The sequence below is a fragment of the Miniopterus schreibersii genome (genome assembly GCF_964146895.1).
Source record: "Miniopterus schreibersii genome assembly, chromosome: 12".
Classification (NCBI taxonomy): Eukaryota; Metazoa; Chordata; class Mammalia; order Chiroptera; family Miniopteridae; genus Miniopterus; species Miniopterus schreibersii.
This window is the reverse complement of record NC_138112.1, coordinates 16,600,313-16,615,385: the sequence shown is the minus strand read 5'-3', so window position 1 is coordinate 16,615,385 and position 15,073 is coordinate 16,600,313. Positions and strand designations below refer to the sequence as shown.

General features: G+C 39.5%; 1 protein-coding gene across 1 annotated transcript in view; it reads right to left on the bottom strand.

The window, feature by feature from the left end:
- TRPC6 (transient receptor potential cation channel subfamily C member 6) overlaps positions 1-7,365 on the bottom strand; it is a gene marked incomplete at its 5' end in the record, with an annotated part of 81,903 nt that extends 74,538 nt beyond the window's left edge. The window contains one exon of the mRNA XM_081154600.1: positions 7,193-7,365. Within this exon, the coding sequence (XP_081010726.1) occupies positions 7,193-7,365 (173 nt within the window). The remainder of the gene's footprint in view (positions 1-7,192) is intronic.
- Positions 7,366-15,073: the final 7,708 nt, after the last annotated feature.

Here is a 15,073-nt window from a genome sequence, read left to right as displayed (position 1 = left end):
CATTCTTCTGCCTAACCTCGAGGACTCAGATGCTGTTTTATGAAAAGAGCTGAATCGCTTCATTCCTTCTAGGAACAAATACAGAGGTTGGCAAAAGTAGGTTTATAGTTGTGAGTACACAAAACACCAAGTTTATTCTTTTGTTATTATTTATCAATTATTGTATTATTTGTTATTATTATTAACCTAGTTTTGCCCACCTCTGTATTGAGGAGAGGATCATATCTTTGTTAAGAAATAAATTAATTTGTAGATTCTCTTTGTTATCCAAACTGTGTTAAATGTAGAGAGATGGAGGATGGCTCCACCTCTAGAGGCTCACAGCCTAGCAGAAGGAAAGAGATATATGAACGAATAAGTGTAAAAAATGTAACGGCTGTTTGAACAGACATACTTCTCATACATATGGAGGCAAAATGAGGGAGAAGCATGGAAATTTAATATGATTCATAGGCCTGAGTCCATATTCTAATTTCAATCTAAACTTCTTCAAGAGAGTAGTGTGTGGCCTATCAGCAATTAATGTCACAAAACATTCCACAGCAGGCAATCTGAATTTTTTCATTAGCTTATTTATACATAAATGAGTTGAAGACACTTTTTTTTTCTTTGAAGAAAATGGCCTGTGTTTAGGGATTTTATTTATCTGTGCTCTCTGACATTAGGTTTCCTTTCTCAAACGAGAAATTAAAAGTATGGATTCTAAGGTTAACAATGAGATCAAGGAATAAATCAACAGATACCTTGAAACAAATAAAAATGAGAACACAACAACCCAAAATCTATGAGACATAGAGAAACCGGTCCTACAAAGGAAATTCATAGCATTATAGAAACAGAAAATCTAAACAGACAAATTACAACTAATGAAATTGAAGCAGTAATAAAAAGACTTCCAACAAACAAAAGTCCTGGATTGGATGGTTTTACAGGTAAATTTTACCAACCATTCAAAGATGAACTAACACACATCCTTCTCAAACTATTCCAAAAAATTCAAGAGGAGGGAAAACTCCGAAGCTCATTTTATGAGGCCAGCGTTATCCTACTTTCAAAACCGGATAAAGACACTACAAAGAAAGAAAATTATAGGCCAATATCCCTGATGAACACAGATGCTAAAATCCTCAACAAAATATTAGCAAACTGGATCCAGCAATACATTAAAAAGATCATACACCACGACCAAGTGGAATTTATTCCTAGGACGCAAGGTTGGTAAGTATCAACAAATTCATTAACGTGATACATCACATAACAAAATGAAGGACAGAAGTCATACGATCATATCAATAGATGCAGAAAAAGCATTTGAAAAAATTCAGCACCCATTGATGATAAAAACTCTCAGCAAACTGGAAATTATCTCAACATAATAAAGGCCATATATGACAAACCCACAACTAACATCAGACTCAGTGGGGAAAAACTAAAAGTGTTTCTCTTAAAGCAGGAACAAGGCAGGGATGTCCACTTTCACCACTCTTATTCAACATAGTACTGGAAGTTCTAGCACAGCCATCAGACAAGAACAAGAAATAAAACCAGCAGAATCGCATACATCTCTCGTAGCAATATGTTTGCCGATACATCTCCTAAGGCAAGAGAAACAAAGGAGAAAATAAACAAATGGGACTACATCAAAATAAAAAGCTTCTGCACAGCAAAAGAAACCATCAACAAAATGAAAAGGGAGCCCACAGTATGGGAGAACATATTTGCCAATGACACATCGGATAAAGGGTTAATATCCAAAATATATAAGGAACTCATACAACTTAACAAAAGGAAGACAAACAATCTAATTTAAAAAAATGAGCAAAGAACCTAAACAGACACTTCTCCAAAGAGGACATACAGATGGCTAAGAGACACATGAAAAAAATGCTCAAAAATCGCTAATCATCAGAGAGATGCAAATTAAAACCACAGTGAGGTATCACTTCACACCTGTCAGAATGGCACCATCAGCAAATCAATGAACTACAAGTGCTGGCGAGGGTGTGGAGAAAGGGGAGGCCTGGTGCACTGCTGGTGGGAATGCAGACTGGTGCAGCCACCATGGAAAACAGTATGGAGGTTCCTCAAAAGATTAAAAATGAAACTGTCTTATGACCCAGTGGTTCCACTTTTGGGTATGTATCCAAAGAAGCCCAAAACACTAATTCGAAAGAATATATGCACCCTTATATTCATTGCAGCGATATACACAATAGCCAAGTTTTGGAAGCAACCCAAGTGCCCATCAATAGTCAAGTGGATTAAAAAGCAGTGGTACATATATACAATGGAATATTAGTCAGCCATAAAAAATAACAAAATCTTACCATTTGTGACAGCACGGATGGACCTAGAGGGCATTATGCTAAGTGAAATAAGTCATTCAGAGAAAGGCAAATACCATATGATTTCACTTATATGTGGAATATACAGAACAATATAAACAAACAAACAGAAAGACTCATAGATACAGAAAACAGATTGACGGTTGCCAGAGGGGTGGGGACTTGGGGAACTGAGTAAAAAGGTGAAGGATTGAGAAGTACAGATTGGTAGTCATGGGGATGTAAAATACAATTTAGGAAATATAGTCAATAATATTGTAATAACTATGTATTGTGCCAGTTGCATACTGGAAACATCAGGGAGAACACTCTGTAAAGTATGTGATTGCCTAACCACTATGCTGTACACCTGAAACTAACACAAAATAATATTAAATGTAAACTGTAACTGAAAAAAATTGAAAAATTTAAAAAAAAATTTATTCTACTTCCTTGTATTTTGGTTCATTTTAATATTTCCTCTTGTCTTTAGTGTTCTGCAATTTCAGTAAGACATGTTTAAATGGATTTATTTCTACGTGTTGCACTAATATGGCTGTATTTCATGAACATGAGAATTTATCATTTCTGGAAAATTATCACCCATTATCTATTCAAATGTTGCCTTTCCCCTATTCTCTGTATTTTCTCCTTCTGGAACTCCTACCTTCTTATTCCATGACTCAATAATGTTTATATTTTTAATTTCTTTATGTCTCTGCATGCTGGGTAGTATCATCAATTATGCTATGGCTAATCTGCATTTTAACCCACCCTTTCACTGAGTTTTTTATTTCAAAATTGAATTTTCATTTATATATTTTCTATTTTTTTTAAAGTAAGTCTTATTCTTTCCTTAGAGTTTGATTTCTTCTTATACAGTCAACATTTTATTTTTATATTCTGTATTTTATATTTTCTTTCATGTTGTTACATTATCTCAAGTTCCTAAGATCCAACAAGGCTGTTGTACCGCATGCTGACTCTCCCTCAGGGACTGCATCATCTGCTGACTCTCATTCTTGGTTGACTAGTTCCTTGTGTGTTTTGTCACATATTATAGTGAGCACATCTTTAGCAGTGCTCTTCTATCTTTTGCCATTTTCTTGAAAATCCTTGGTAGTTGAGACGGTTGGTACTATTCTTTCAAAATGGTTTTCTGCTTTACTCTTTTAGGAACCCTAAGGATATTTTTCAGCTTGAAGATCTCCAGGTCAGCTAAGTAGTGTAAAAAATAAAAGCAAAAAAAAAACTCACATGACATGCGGGCCCACAGAATAAAATTTTTAAGGAAAGATTTATTTTCCTCTTACTAATAAAGTTTCTTGTTCTCAGTTGGTGCCGGTGGGTATATTATTCTAGCCTAAACTTCTCATAAAAATAAGGATCTTGGATTTATGCAGGGGCAGAGATGTCTCAGTCTTAACTCTCTGCCTCATCTGGATCCAAGGTCTTACCTCCTCTCCATTTCATATGGACACTGGACTCTAACCTCCTGGTCGCTCAGATCCATTATCCCTGAGTCAGCCACAGCATCAATTTATAGGCTATACTCTGCCTTTTAATTTCTTTGCTTTTGGCACATGGTAATCCCTTTTACTTTTTGCAAGACTGGGTAATGTTTTAAAATAATTTAAATGTTTTATCCAGTATTGCTAGGTATTAATAACCATACATTTTTTAATTATCTCAGTCTACTGTATCATCAGAGCTTTAGTTTACAGACAGCTTACTGTGTCATTATGCTTAATTAGTCAGTCTTTACCAAATAGAACGTTTAATTGGACTGTGTTTCAGATCTTGAGAATTTAGAAACCCTTAACGTGACTTTTTATGTCCATAATTCTTCCTCATGTTCAGATGTGATGTACAAGAGACATGTTTTTAAGTTCTAAATAATACACGTCCTAGGATTCTGGCAGAACATGAACCATTTCTTGCTAATCACCATTACAAAATCACCAAAACAGAGTGTATTAATTGCTTACCAATTAACAGGTAGAAAAAGGAAGAATTTGAGTCTTTTTCTTCTAAACACCATTTCAAAATGTTACTACTTACACTTAGTAAGGTCTGAGAATTGCTTTCAAGCAAGATACTTTGCCCCAATTTTTAGTAGCAAAGCCTTATAAATACATGTAAAAATTGTTCTATATAAGTGAAGTATGAAACAGAATTTTTTAGCAAGGGTCACTGAATTTATCCTACAGAAATGACAACTTGCAAAAATTTGTGATCTTAAAAGGGGAAAATCTCAATGATTTGAGAAGACAGTAATACCCATATCTGAAGTGTACTAATGACTGCCACTTTCAAAAATAATACACCTCCCTCTCTTGGAAAATACATGAAATTGTTTAAATTACAGGTCAAAACCATATGGAAGGGTATTTTGTACTCTCTACCAAAGGGAAATCATTTTCTTTAGCTCTTTCTCTAACACTACAGGTGTGAAGAAGTACTGTTGTTTATTGGTTAAAATTTTTCAGTTACTTGACTTTTTTAACTGGAAAAAAATGAAAACCTTGCAGAGTAAATAGTAATAAAAAGTAACTGTAAAATCTTTGGGGAAATATAGATTTAGACAAGGCCCAAGTCTAATTCTGGAACAAGGTTCACTTAAATTTATCACAGTACGTCTGGCGTGACTTGCAGGGGTGCTCCTTATGAACTAAAGCACATTCACATCTTTCTGTTCCTCTCTCTGCGGCCCAGGTCTAGCCAGTAAGAGCGATCTGGAATTCCTGATCTAAGGGAGGAAGATACTTACTCTCTAAATAGTACATAATGTAAGAACTAGGTAAATCAGTAAGGCAGTAAACTACATTGAAGAAAACATTGGGGAAAGCTTTCAGGGCATGATATTATTGCTTTATTTAGTCTTTCTCACTACTAATATATTACCACAAGTTTTTAAAATCTAATTATTTTTCCCACAGACAGTAACAAGTGATCACAGACTAATCAAGTGATGAAAAGCAAAAAGAAAAGACTTTGTCTATGAAACAGTCTAATTTTTAATTCCTTAACTTAGCCACCGGTAGCATTACCCTCTTAGTAGATCTCAAGTCTGAGCCAATAAAAATAAAAGTCCATCTATGTTTTAAACATATGCTCTCAAATCAAATTTGAAAATAGCTGTATTCACAATATCCAGGATTGGTTTATTTATCTTTCTATTTTTTTTCTTCACATATATCTCCTTGCTACTCAGAGTGTGGTCCACGGACCAGCAGCCTCCACATTTCTCAGCGATTGTTAGAAATGCAGAATCTTGGGCTGCACCTACAGCCTACTGAATCAGAATCTGCATTTTAACAAGATTACTAGGTAATTCATAGGTCCATTAAAGATTGAGAAGCTCTGTACTGTAAGGAATAGGAATATTCTATAATTTAAAGTCCAGTACAAAATTTCTTTTAGGGGTGATGACAATGTCCTGTAATTAGACAGTAGTGACGATTTCACAACTTTGTGGATACAATAAACACCACTGAACTGTGCAACTTAAAATGAATTGTATAGTATGTGAAATATACCCTAATTTTTTAAAAAGAAAAAAAGTACATACACACAGAGAAAGGAAAAAAATACACTAGGCATTTCCTACAAACCAATACCCCTGCATAAAATGTCCCATCTTAAAAAAAAAAAAAAAACGATAATAGTGAATGCTTTCAAACTGCAGAGTACACAGATAAATGCAACCAGTTCCAACTTTTTTTCTTTTATCTTGGGGAAAAATTAGATGCTCCATTTCCTAGGGTTCACCTCCTATTAGGAAAAGGAACCGCACAGGCCCTGACTGTGGGCAGCCCCGACCACAGCCTGGAGAGCACGCTCGTTGTTCAGGAGGCGGCCCATGGAGGCAGAAGTGCGCCCCCCACCCCCCACCCCCCCACACACTTCTGAGCTGCTCACGGAACTGCTGCTGAGAACTGCTTTCCTGGGAGGAAAACCGCATACGGATGGACGTGACATGGCAGGAAACCAGACCACTCGGTCAAGTTAGGGCGCGAGAGGCAGAGACTATCTACCAGCTGCACGAGCGGCCCAGGCGCGCGGAGGCCTGGACACGTTTCCTTCATTCCGCCCTTTGCGCGCCTCGGCCACCCCCCCCCCCCAAAAAGAAACTGCCCAAATTCTTCAATAAAATCTCTTCGTTACGCAGAAGGCACTCCAAACGACCCGACCCTCTCGCTTCTACAGTTCTCCTGTCTCCCGGCCAGCACCCCAGCAGGCCCCCCAGCCGCCTTTGGTAAAAGCTCCGCGCTGGGAGGGAGGCAGCCTCAAAGTTCCTTTTCCCAGACTTAGGCGGTGACCCGCGGGCCGGGGAGACGATGCCCCAGGGCGAGTCCACCCCCTCCCAGGCGCACCGTCGAACTTCCCGGCCCTCGGGGTCCCGGGGACCCGCGCGCGCCACCCGAAGGCAGGGCGCGTAGCCCACCCGGCGCCCCAAGGACCCTTCGTGCTCTGCTCATCTCTCCCACTCGGGCTGTGCGAGGGGCGCAAATCTGAGTCCGTCCCCTGCCCAGACCATCCTTTGGCGCGGCGACCCTGGCTCTCTTTGAGGGCGCCAGCTGACACCCGAACTGTTGGAACCGACGAGACCTGTTCGCCCGCAGCGGTCTTGGTGGCCAGCGGTCTCACTCTCCCGGCACATGTACCTGTGCTTGCTCCCCAGGACCCAACCGGGGTTCCCACGCGCCCCTCCGCTCCTGGGGCCCCAGGCCAGCCTCGCGCGGCCCTCGGAGGGCCACGCACGTTGGGACGCGCGTGTTCAGACGCGCGCGGGGCCGCTTCGCACACTCCGGCGAGCGCACAGCCCGCGCCCGGCCCGCCCGCGCGCCCGGGGCGCCCGCACTCACATGCCGGGGTAGTAGCCGGAGGGAGGCAGCGGGGGCTGCGCGCCGTCGTCGCCCAGCTCCGCGTCCATGAGCAGGTAGTCCTGGCTCTCGTTGCGCCGCGCGCCGACCCCGACCCCGGCCGCCAGCGCGGGGGAGCCGCCCCGCCGGGCCCCGAACGCCGGGCTCTGGCTCATGGCGGGACCGCGGGACTGGCCGGCTCCCGGCACCGGGACGCGGCGCGCACGGCCCCGCACTCGCCGGCGGGCCCGCGGCACACGGGGGCCCCGCGCACGAGGGTGAGGCGGGGGCGCGGACGCCCGGCGGCCTGAGCAGCTCCGAGGGCGGCTTTGCTGCTGGTGGGGGGAGAAGTCACCAGTTAGGGGGACCACAAAGGGGACCCCGCAGGGAAGCGGCCCGGCTCCCGGGGTGAGGGAGTGCAGGCGGGAGGCGGCGGCGGCGGGGCCGGGGAGCCGGAGCGAGGGAGACGGAGCTGGAGAGTTACTATGTCAACCGAGACTCTCCAGCCCTGGGCTCCCGCCTGCTTCCCCCGCGTCCTTCGTCACGGTCCCCACCTTTAAAGGGATCGGAATGACGTTCCAGAGAGCAGGCAAAGCCTGTCCTGGAACCACAACTTTCTGGGCCGGGATGGACCTCAACTAGGTGGAGCTATGCACGCACTTTTTTTTTTCTTTCTTTTTTTTTTTTTCCCTAAGAGTCTGCTTATTTAGAAACCATACAAATTAAGAACTTTCTAGGAAGCTTCCCTTCAGTAAGACTCTTGAAGAACCAAGGAAACCTGTTTTTTAAAAAGAGATACATGGGAAACCTGTTTTTTAAAAAGAGATACATGTAATGGCTATGTAACTATGTACGGGGCCAGGGGGGTACTTGAAACATCTGGGGGACACATTGTAAAGGACACGATTGTCTAACTATTATGCTGTACACCTGGAACTCATACAAAATAATATTGAATGTAACCTGTAATTCAAAAACAGATTTTAAATTTTAAAGCAACACGAGCCTCTCCTTTCTCTAGACTGCTTTCATTTTCTTAAGGCATTTTCTCTCCCATTCCCAACCCCCCAACGTCTCGCAACTCTTCACTTTAAAATGAACAACTTCTATGATCCCGGTGCCAGATGTTCCCAGTTCCTGAGCAAACCAACAAAAATAGGCAAGCATCTTCCGACGATAGCGATAGAGGCCAACAACCTGCTTACTTCAGAGAAAAACTTTCCTTCTATCGCTGCAAATGCCGCAGTTATTTCTCTGCCAGATGTTTCCCACATTTCCAAACTGTTTTTAATTTTAAGACTTAGTTTTAAATTCTGATTTAATCTTCATAAACATGAGAATTAAAAACTTCTCAACACTGATGAATAAGTATCTGTATACCAGCAGTCGTCAATTAGGAATCCATTCATTCAACAAATATTTAATCAATGCCAACTGTGTGCCAAGCACCATTTTAGGATTCAGAGGCAAACTAGCCAGATAAGGCTCTGCCTTCAGAGTCTTCACAGAAGAGAGGGAGACAACGATTAAACGAGCAAATGAGAAAATATCAGAGACAAAGGCTGCAATGAAAATAAGAGAGGTTGATGTGATGGTAACTGGAGACTGACTACTTAAGATTAGGTGTTTATAAGAGGCCTTTCCAACCAGGTGCTAGCTAAGCGAGGTTGGTTGGCAAAGGACCAGACATGAAAAGATCAGAAGCCCGTTACGAATGGATTGAAGAAAACCAGACTGTCTGAAATCCTGTCCCTAAAGGTACCTTTGCTTGGGTGGACAATAAAATGGATGTTGGAAGTGTGAGCAACAGCAATTAACTAGATAGAGGGGGAAAGATGTCCCATATTTAGACCTTGTGACTTAACCAGTGTACTAAGAACTAAACTCAGAGAATAACAGAAATCATTGTATTCTGAGAGCCTCGTTCTATATTTGGCACAGGTATGTGGAAAGAATGAGTGGATGGAAGGATGGATGAAGTATAAAAAAGAGAGAGAGAGAACATTCTTGGCCACTAAAAGAACATCCCTGAAAAACTAACATTGATCATTCTGAAGTATGTTATTGCTGATTTGAGAATATGCTCTTTTGAGCTCTCTTTTTCTGTTCTTCTCTCACAAAAGTCATTTATTGGCACACCAGAAATATCTTTTTTTTTTCTAGTACAGTAGCTGTATGCATCTATGAGTGCCATTCTGTGTAATCTACTGTGCTACAAGTCAATAGAAATCTAATTAGCAGGAGGAATTTTATACGGAGAGAGAGTTTAACTATGAATCTACAGCGGCCTAGCCGTCGAGTCTCACTGGAGAGTAAATCAAATACCAAACTAGTGTTGCCCTGCAACAGAGTTTTTCTGTAGCCAAGAGAAACCAGGACGGACATAAACAAGATAGCACCCATTCCATAACTTAGGTACACACAACTAGAAAAACTATAACTGATAGATAGAACTAATTTATATAGAGCTAATCTAAATCAAGGAAGCACAAAACTAAATAATTAGCTATTTACATATATTATTTTTTGTCAGAACTCTAATGTGTTAGCTTTCGCATCCTACCTCTTCCCTTTTATTTCTTTTTCTTGTTTTTTTGTTCATGGAAAATTTCTTGGCTCACTGGCAAATATTTAGACGACTAATCAGAACCTCTTTCTAGGTCCTACATTTTCTAAAATGTCATGTCAGACTAAAGAATCTGAAGGGTAGCTTACATGTCAGTATCTCTATCTAGAAGTAATAAGCATTAATATTTTGCTGTCACTCATGGCAATGACATGCAATTTCATTCTCTTCCAAATATGACTTGAACTACTCCAGAAAGTCAGGTGGTAAATGGCAGCCGAGTGGATGGACTTTTCACATCTGAGCAGGCACAGAGAGTCCCTGGAGAGGAGCATGTTTATCCTGAGAAGGTGAAAGCCACGGGCTGCAACTTAAGACCCCCCATGACTGAGGGTGGGTCCACCTCCCTCTGGCTACTAATTGTTTCCACATTCATTTTTAAGGCTTAGTATCATTGCAGCACTGACAAATAAGAACGCTGACACCATGTCTGCAAAGAAGGGCTCTGCACCGTAATTAAAACAGTTGAACGGTTGAAAGGCATTGAGTTGGTATGTTTATGGATTTGTCGCATCATTCTAGGGGATTTAAAAGATCTTGCCAATGAGTCCCTCTCCCCCTTGGTTATTTCCTTTCTAGTTATAACAATGTTATTAATTTATTTTTGGCTTGTCCTCCTAAGAGAATATAATCTCCGGGAGGGCAGAGATGACACCTGTGTATTCACCACTGTGTCTCCAGAGTCTAGAACAGTGCCTGGCCCATAGCAGGCTCTCAATGAAAAACTTGTATTAAATAAATGAATCAAATTATTAGGTCCCCTGGTCTGCTTACTTCTGGAGACCTAATTTCATTCAATGACCAGGGTTTCTGGCCTGTCCTAATGACCCGGCTACCCTAACGATTCTGCCCACTGTGAACCCTTGGGTAGCTGTGTAGCTGATATTTTTGTGCTTCAATGGATAGTAAAACTTTATTTTAAAAAATATTTATTGTTGAAAGTAACACAGTTGTCCCCTTTTGACCTCTTCACATGTGGAGCCATGATTTTAAAACATTATTTCTTAGTAATTATATATAGCAATAAGATACTCCGCTTGAAATTTGTTTGTTTATAGCAATTTCTACCCATCAAAACCCAACAGCTTTGATGCTTGAGTGAATTAGTTAATAAATGTTTAATGTAAATAGCACCAAGCTAATCATTTGGGGAAAATCAAGTGCAAGAAACAATTTAGTGGGGAAAGTAACAATTCATATGTGTATGTTTTTTATATGATTCAAATTCTATGAGTTAAAGTAGTTAGAAAGGACCTGTAGTGTTAGTTGAAGTGTTAGTCTTTAACGTAGAAAATAAAAATCAAGACAATTTATTTTGTTGTTATTAGTTAATTGAACTGTTTGTGCCCTTTCTCATAACACTGCTTTTCATTCTCAGGTAGCAACATTTACACTGAAAAAATTATTACAGCAAACTTATAATGTGACACCAGTTTATCATTTTGCAAGATAAGACTTGCTTTTTTCTATTATTTGAAATATAGTTAGTACTGAACCAATAAATCCCAGGGACATTTCCCCCCAGGAGGGAGAAGGTGGTATACAAATAATTAGAAGATTCTGAAAGCTTATGCTGTGATGAAGTGGAGAGACCATTAGGTTGGAAGTCTGAAAGCCTGAATTCTTATTCTAACCATTGAAAGAGGGCACGTAAGCTTCCTCTGCCTCATTTATTCAGCAGTAAGTGGATATATAATTACTAGGACGCCTCAATTTCTAGCTTTCTGCATTTTATGATTATACAGTTTTTATCTTTTCAATTACATTTTAAAACAGTGAAACAATCAGACAACTTTTCAACCGATTAACATATTTTTAATTCAAGTACAGTAGTGTTGAGGAGATCTGGAGTAATGAAGAAATAGGTGAATGAAGAAATGATGGTTCTCTGAGTAAAACATAGTGGATGAGTGAAGAAATCATAATATTCTCAGAGTTAAAAATTGTTAGGTAATTTTGTTATTTATGTTTATGCAGTGTGTTTATGGGACTGATAAAAGAGCTCTCAGTTGTAACTAAGATGTGGGGACGAAGGTGGGCTATGGGTCTCTTTGGAGGGAGGAAGGGATTCCATTAAGAAGACCGCACAATATACACATCTGTACTGTTTGAGTTTACAAAAACTGGCTTATTATTGTAACACAGTATTTTGAAAAGTCGGTTGGGACAAAATGAGTAAAGAGAAAGCGCTGGCCTCTAGAAGGTCTCACGCTAGGAGCCCAAAGGGTCAAAAGGTTGAGAAAACATTATTAGATGCTTGGTGACTCAAGAAGAGGCTAAGAAGGCATAGCATGGGAGCCTGGGGCAACTGCAGTTCATGAGATGCTGTTGCTGATGGGAAACCACTGACACAGGGCTTTTCTGGGAACTGCCGTTTGGGGTTAGCTGGCTGACAGCTACAAATAGTAGTTTAGTCAGGAATTCATCTGGATTATTTAAAGCATGGATACCCTGAGCCCTGACTCTTGGTGCATGTAGAATCCACAGGAGAAAAAATAACCAAAAACCCCCTAGAAGCTTGAGAAGGCCTGATCTATGAATGAAGGTCCCCTGTAAATTCTGGTTTGAGTGAAATAGTTGCAGGTGCTACTAGATCTTTGAACCTCAGTTTCTTAATTTTTAAAGTAAAGGGGTTGTAATAATTACATTTAATATCCCTGTTGCAGCTTTGTTAAATATTAGAAATATAAAAATGTAACTTTAATTTAAATATAGCTATTTAATTTTTGTTTTAATTTGAACTTAACATTGATGTTCAGAATTCTAACATTATCATATGAGTACTTTGTAAGCACTCGTGATTACCATGGTTTCACTTAGAGTAAGTCATATTAGAATAAATTAATCTCTTCTGATAGAATTTTTAGAATGCTTTTAGTAACCTATTGGCCAAGGGCATCGTGTAATATGTTTGTCAGAAGATTGAAAAATATGGACTGGGAAACAGAGGAGTAATTCATAAATAGTGAGAACACTGTTGAGAAGACTGCTGATTTATGGATCAGAATCACCCAGATTCAGTAAATGGAGACATATCAAGAATGGATGGAGCTGCTTTGTAGGTACTTAGTTTCCCATCACTGGACATGCTCAAAGGCAGCCTGGACCTCAATTTTCCATACATGCTATACAGTGAATGAATGTACTGAGGGTAAATTAAATGAACACTACTAAGATCCTTTAAGAAAAAGTAAAAAATTCATCATCATTTTCATGGAACCAAAATGCACTGTTAATAAATCTCAATATCTATTCCGGATTTATTTTTTTTAACTTAGTAAACTGAGAATAACAGACACATCTTTAACATGGCAAAGAAGACATATTTCAGATAAAACCAACTTGGAGAAATACCACAAATGTTTCTATCAATGTAAGGAATAAAATAAAGATGTTACTATCATCACTATTATTCATTAGCTAAGAACTTCTACAATAAGCTATATAAAACATGAAAAATAAAGAGGAAAATGTTAGTAGTTTACAGATGATATAATTGTCTATTATAAAAAACTTAATATTTTAAACTAAAAATTATTATAATGAGGAGTAAGAAATCTGTTCGGAACAGTGTTAGATTATAAAGGTAAACAAAATTCAGTAGTCTTTTTATTTACTAGCAATAGCCAGTCACAATACAATAAGAGCTACAAAATATAAAATAAATAGAAACAAATTGAATCAAGAATTATAAGATCTATGTAAGTAAACTGATAAACCTTCACTAAGACCTAATTTAGAGTCAAAGGCCTACATCAGATTATTCAAGACATTTTATCAATAGTTTGATAAGACTGGTATTAAATTTATAGACTAATTTTGATAAAATGTAGTATTTTTAATATTGTCTTCCCCTCTAGGGACAGGTTTTCTCTACAAGTTTTCTCATTTACTTTTTCTAAGAATAAATGTGACAAAGGCAAAAAAAAATCATTTTAAAAAATGACTTAAAAAAATGAAAGGAACTCCCCTTATTAAATATTAAGTGGTTTAGTAAAACCACAATAAATAGATTGCTATTAACAAAACACAAACATTAAAGAATATAATAGAGCCCGGCCAGTATGTCTCAGCTGTTGAACATCAACCTATGATCCAGGAGATTGAGGTTTGATTCCCGGTCAGGGCACGTGCACATGTTGCGGGCTCCATCCCCAGTTGGGGGCGCACAGGAGGCAGCCGATCAGTGACGACTTTCTCATCATTGATGTTTCTATCTTTCCCTCTCTCTCCCTCTCTCTAAAATCAATAAAAAAATAAAATAAAATAATTTTTAAAAAATATACTAGAGCCTGGCCGGGCGTGGCTCAGCGGTTGAGCACTGACCTAGGATCCAGGTGATCGGGGTTCGATTCCTGGTCAGGGCACATGCCCGGGTTGAGGGCTCGATCAATGACTCTCTCATCACTGATGTTTCTATCTCTCTCTCCCTTCCTCTCTCTGAAATCAATAAGGATATATTTAAAATATATATATATATTAAAAAATTAAATTAAATTAAAAATATATATATATAATAGAAAGTTTAGTCAAAGACTTCAGGACATAAAAGATTTTATAGTATGATAAAGAATATATCTCAATTCAGTAAGGGAAATAGAAGACTATTGAATAAATGGAATTGGGTAAGAGATCTCTGTCTCCACTTTTGCCAAAATAGGATGCATTCAGAAGCTGAATGTAATTTTTAAAACCTACCAGGGAAAGAAACAGGTAACTTAAAAAAAAATAGTGTGTAATCTTGAAGTGGATAACAGCATTCTAAGCATTCAACAAAAGCTGAAACAGTAAAGGGAAAGATGTATAGAACTGACTAATAAAAGCAAAAGCTTATATATGTCAGTGTATAGCCCAGCGAGTTGAGTCAATGCCGCCCACACAAGCCACTTTATCCCAGAGGGGATTCAAAGAAGCAGCTGGAAGCTCAAGCTTTACTGAGGCTCATGGGTCCTTTCGACAGGAAGAGTCCCTTCTCGAAATTTAGAAAATGTCCATTTGACTCCAGGCAGCTTCCTGTGCCATGATTACACGCATTTGTTTATAGTCCCATTTCTTAGATTTGCCATATTTCATTACAACCTCACCCCATGACTCTTTTTTTACTCTCTTATTGTCTTTTACCAGTGCAGACACCTTGCCCATATCAGACGGCAGTGGGAGCTCTGCGCCCTAAGGCCTTTCCTTCACTCCAAGGGCTGTATTTGGGGCACCTAAGTTTATCATAGCCCCATCTTTCATCTGAACCTTGATGTGGGACT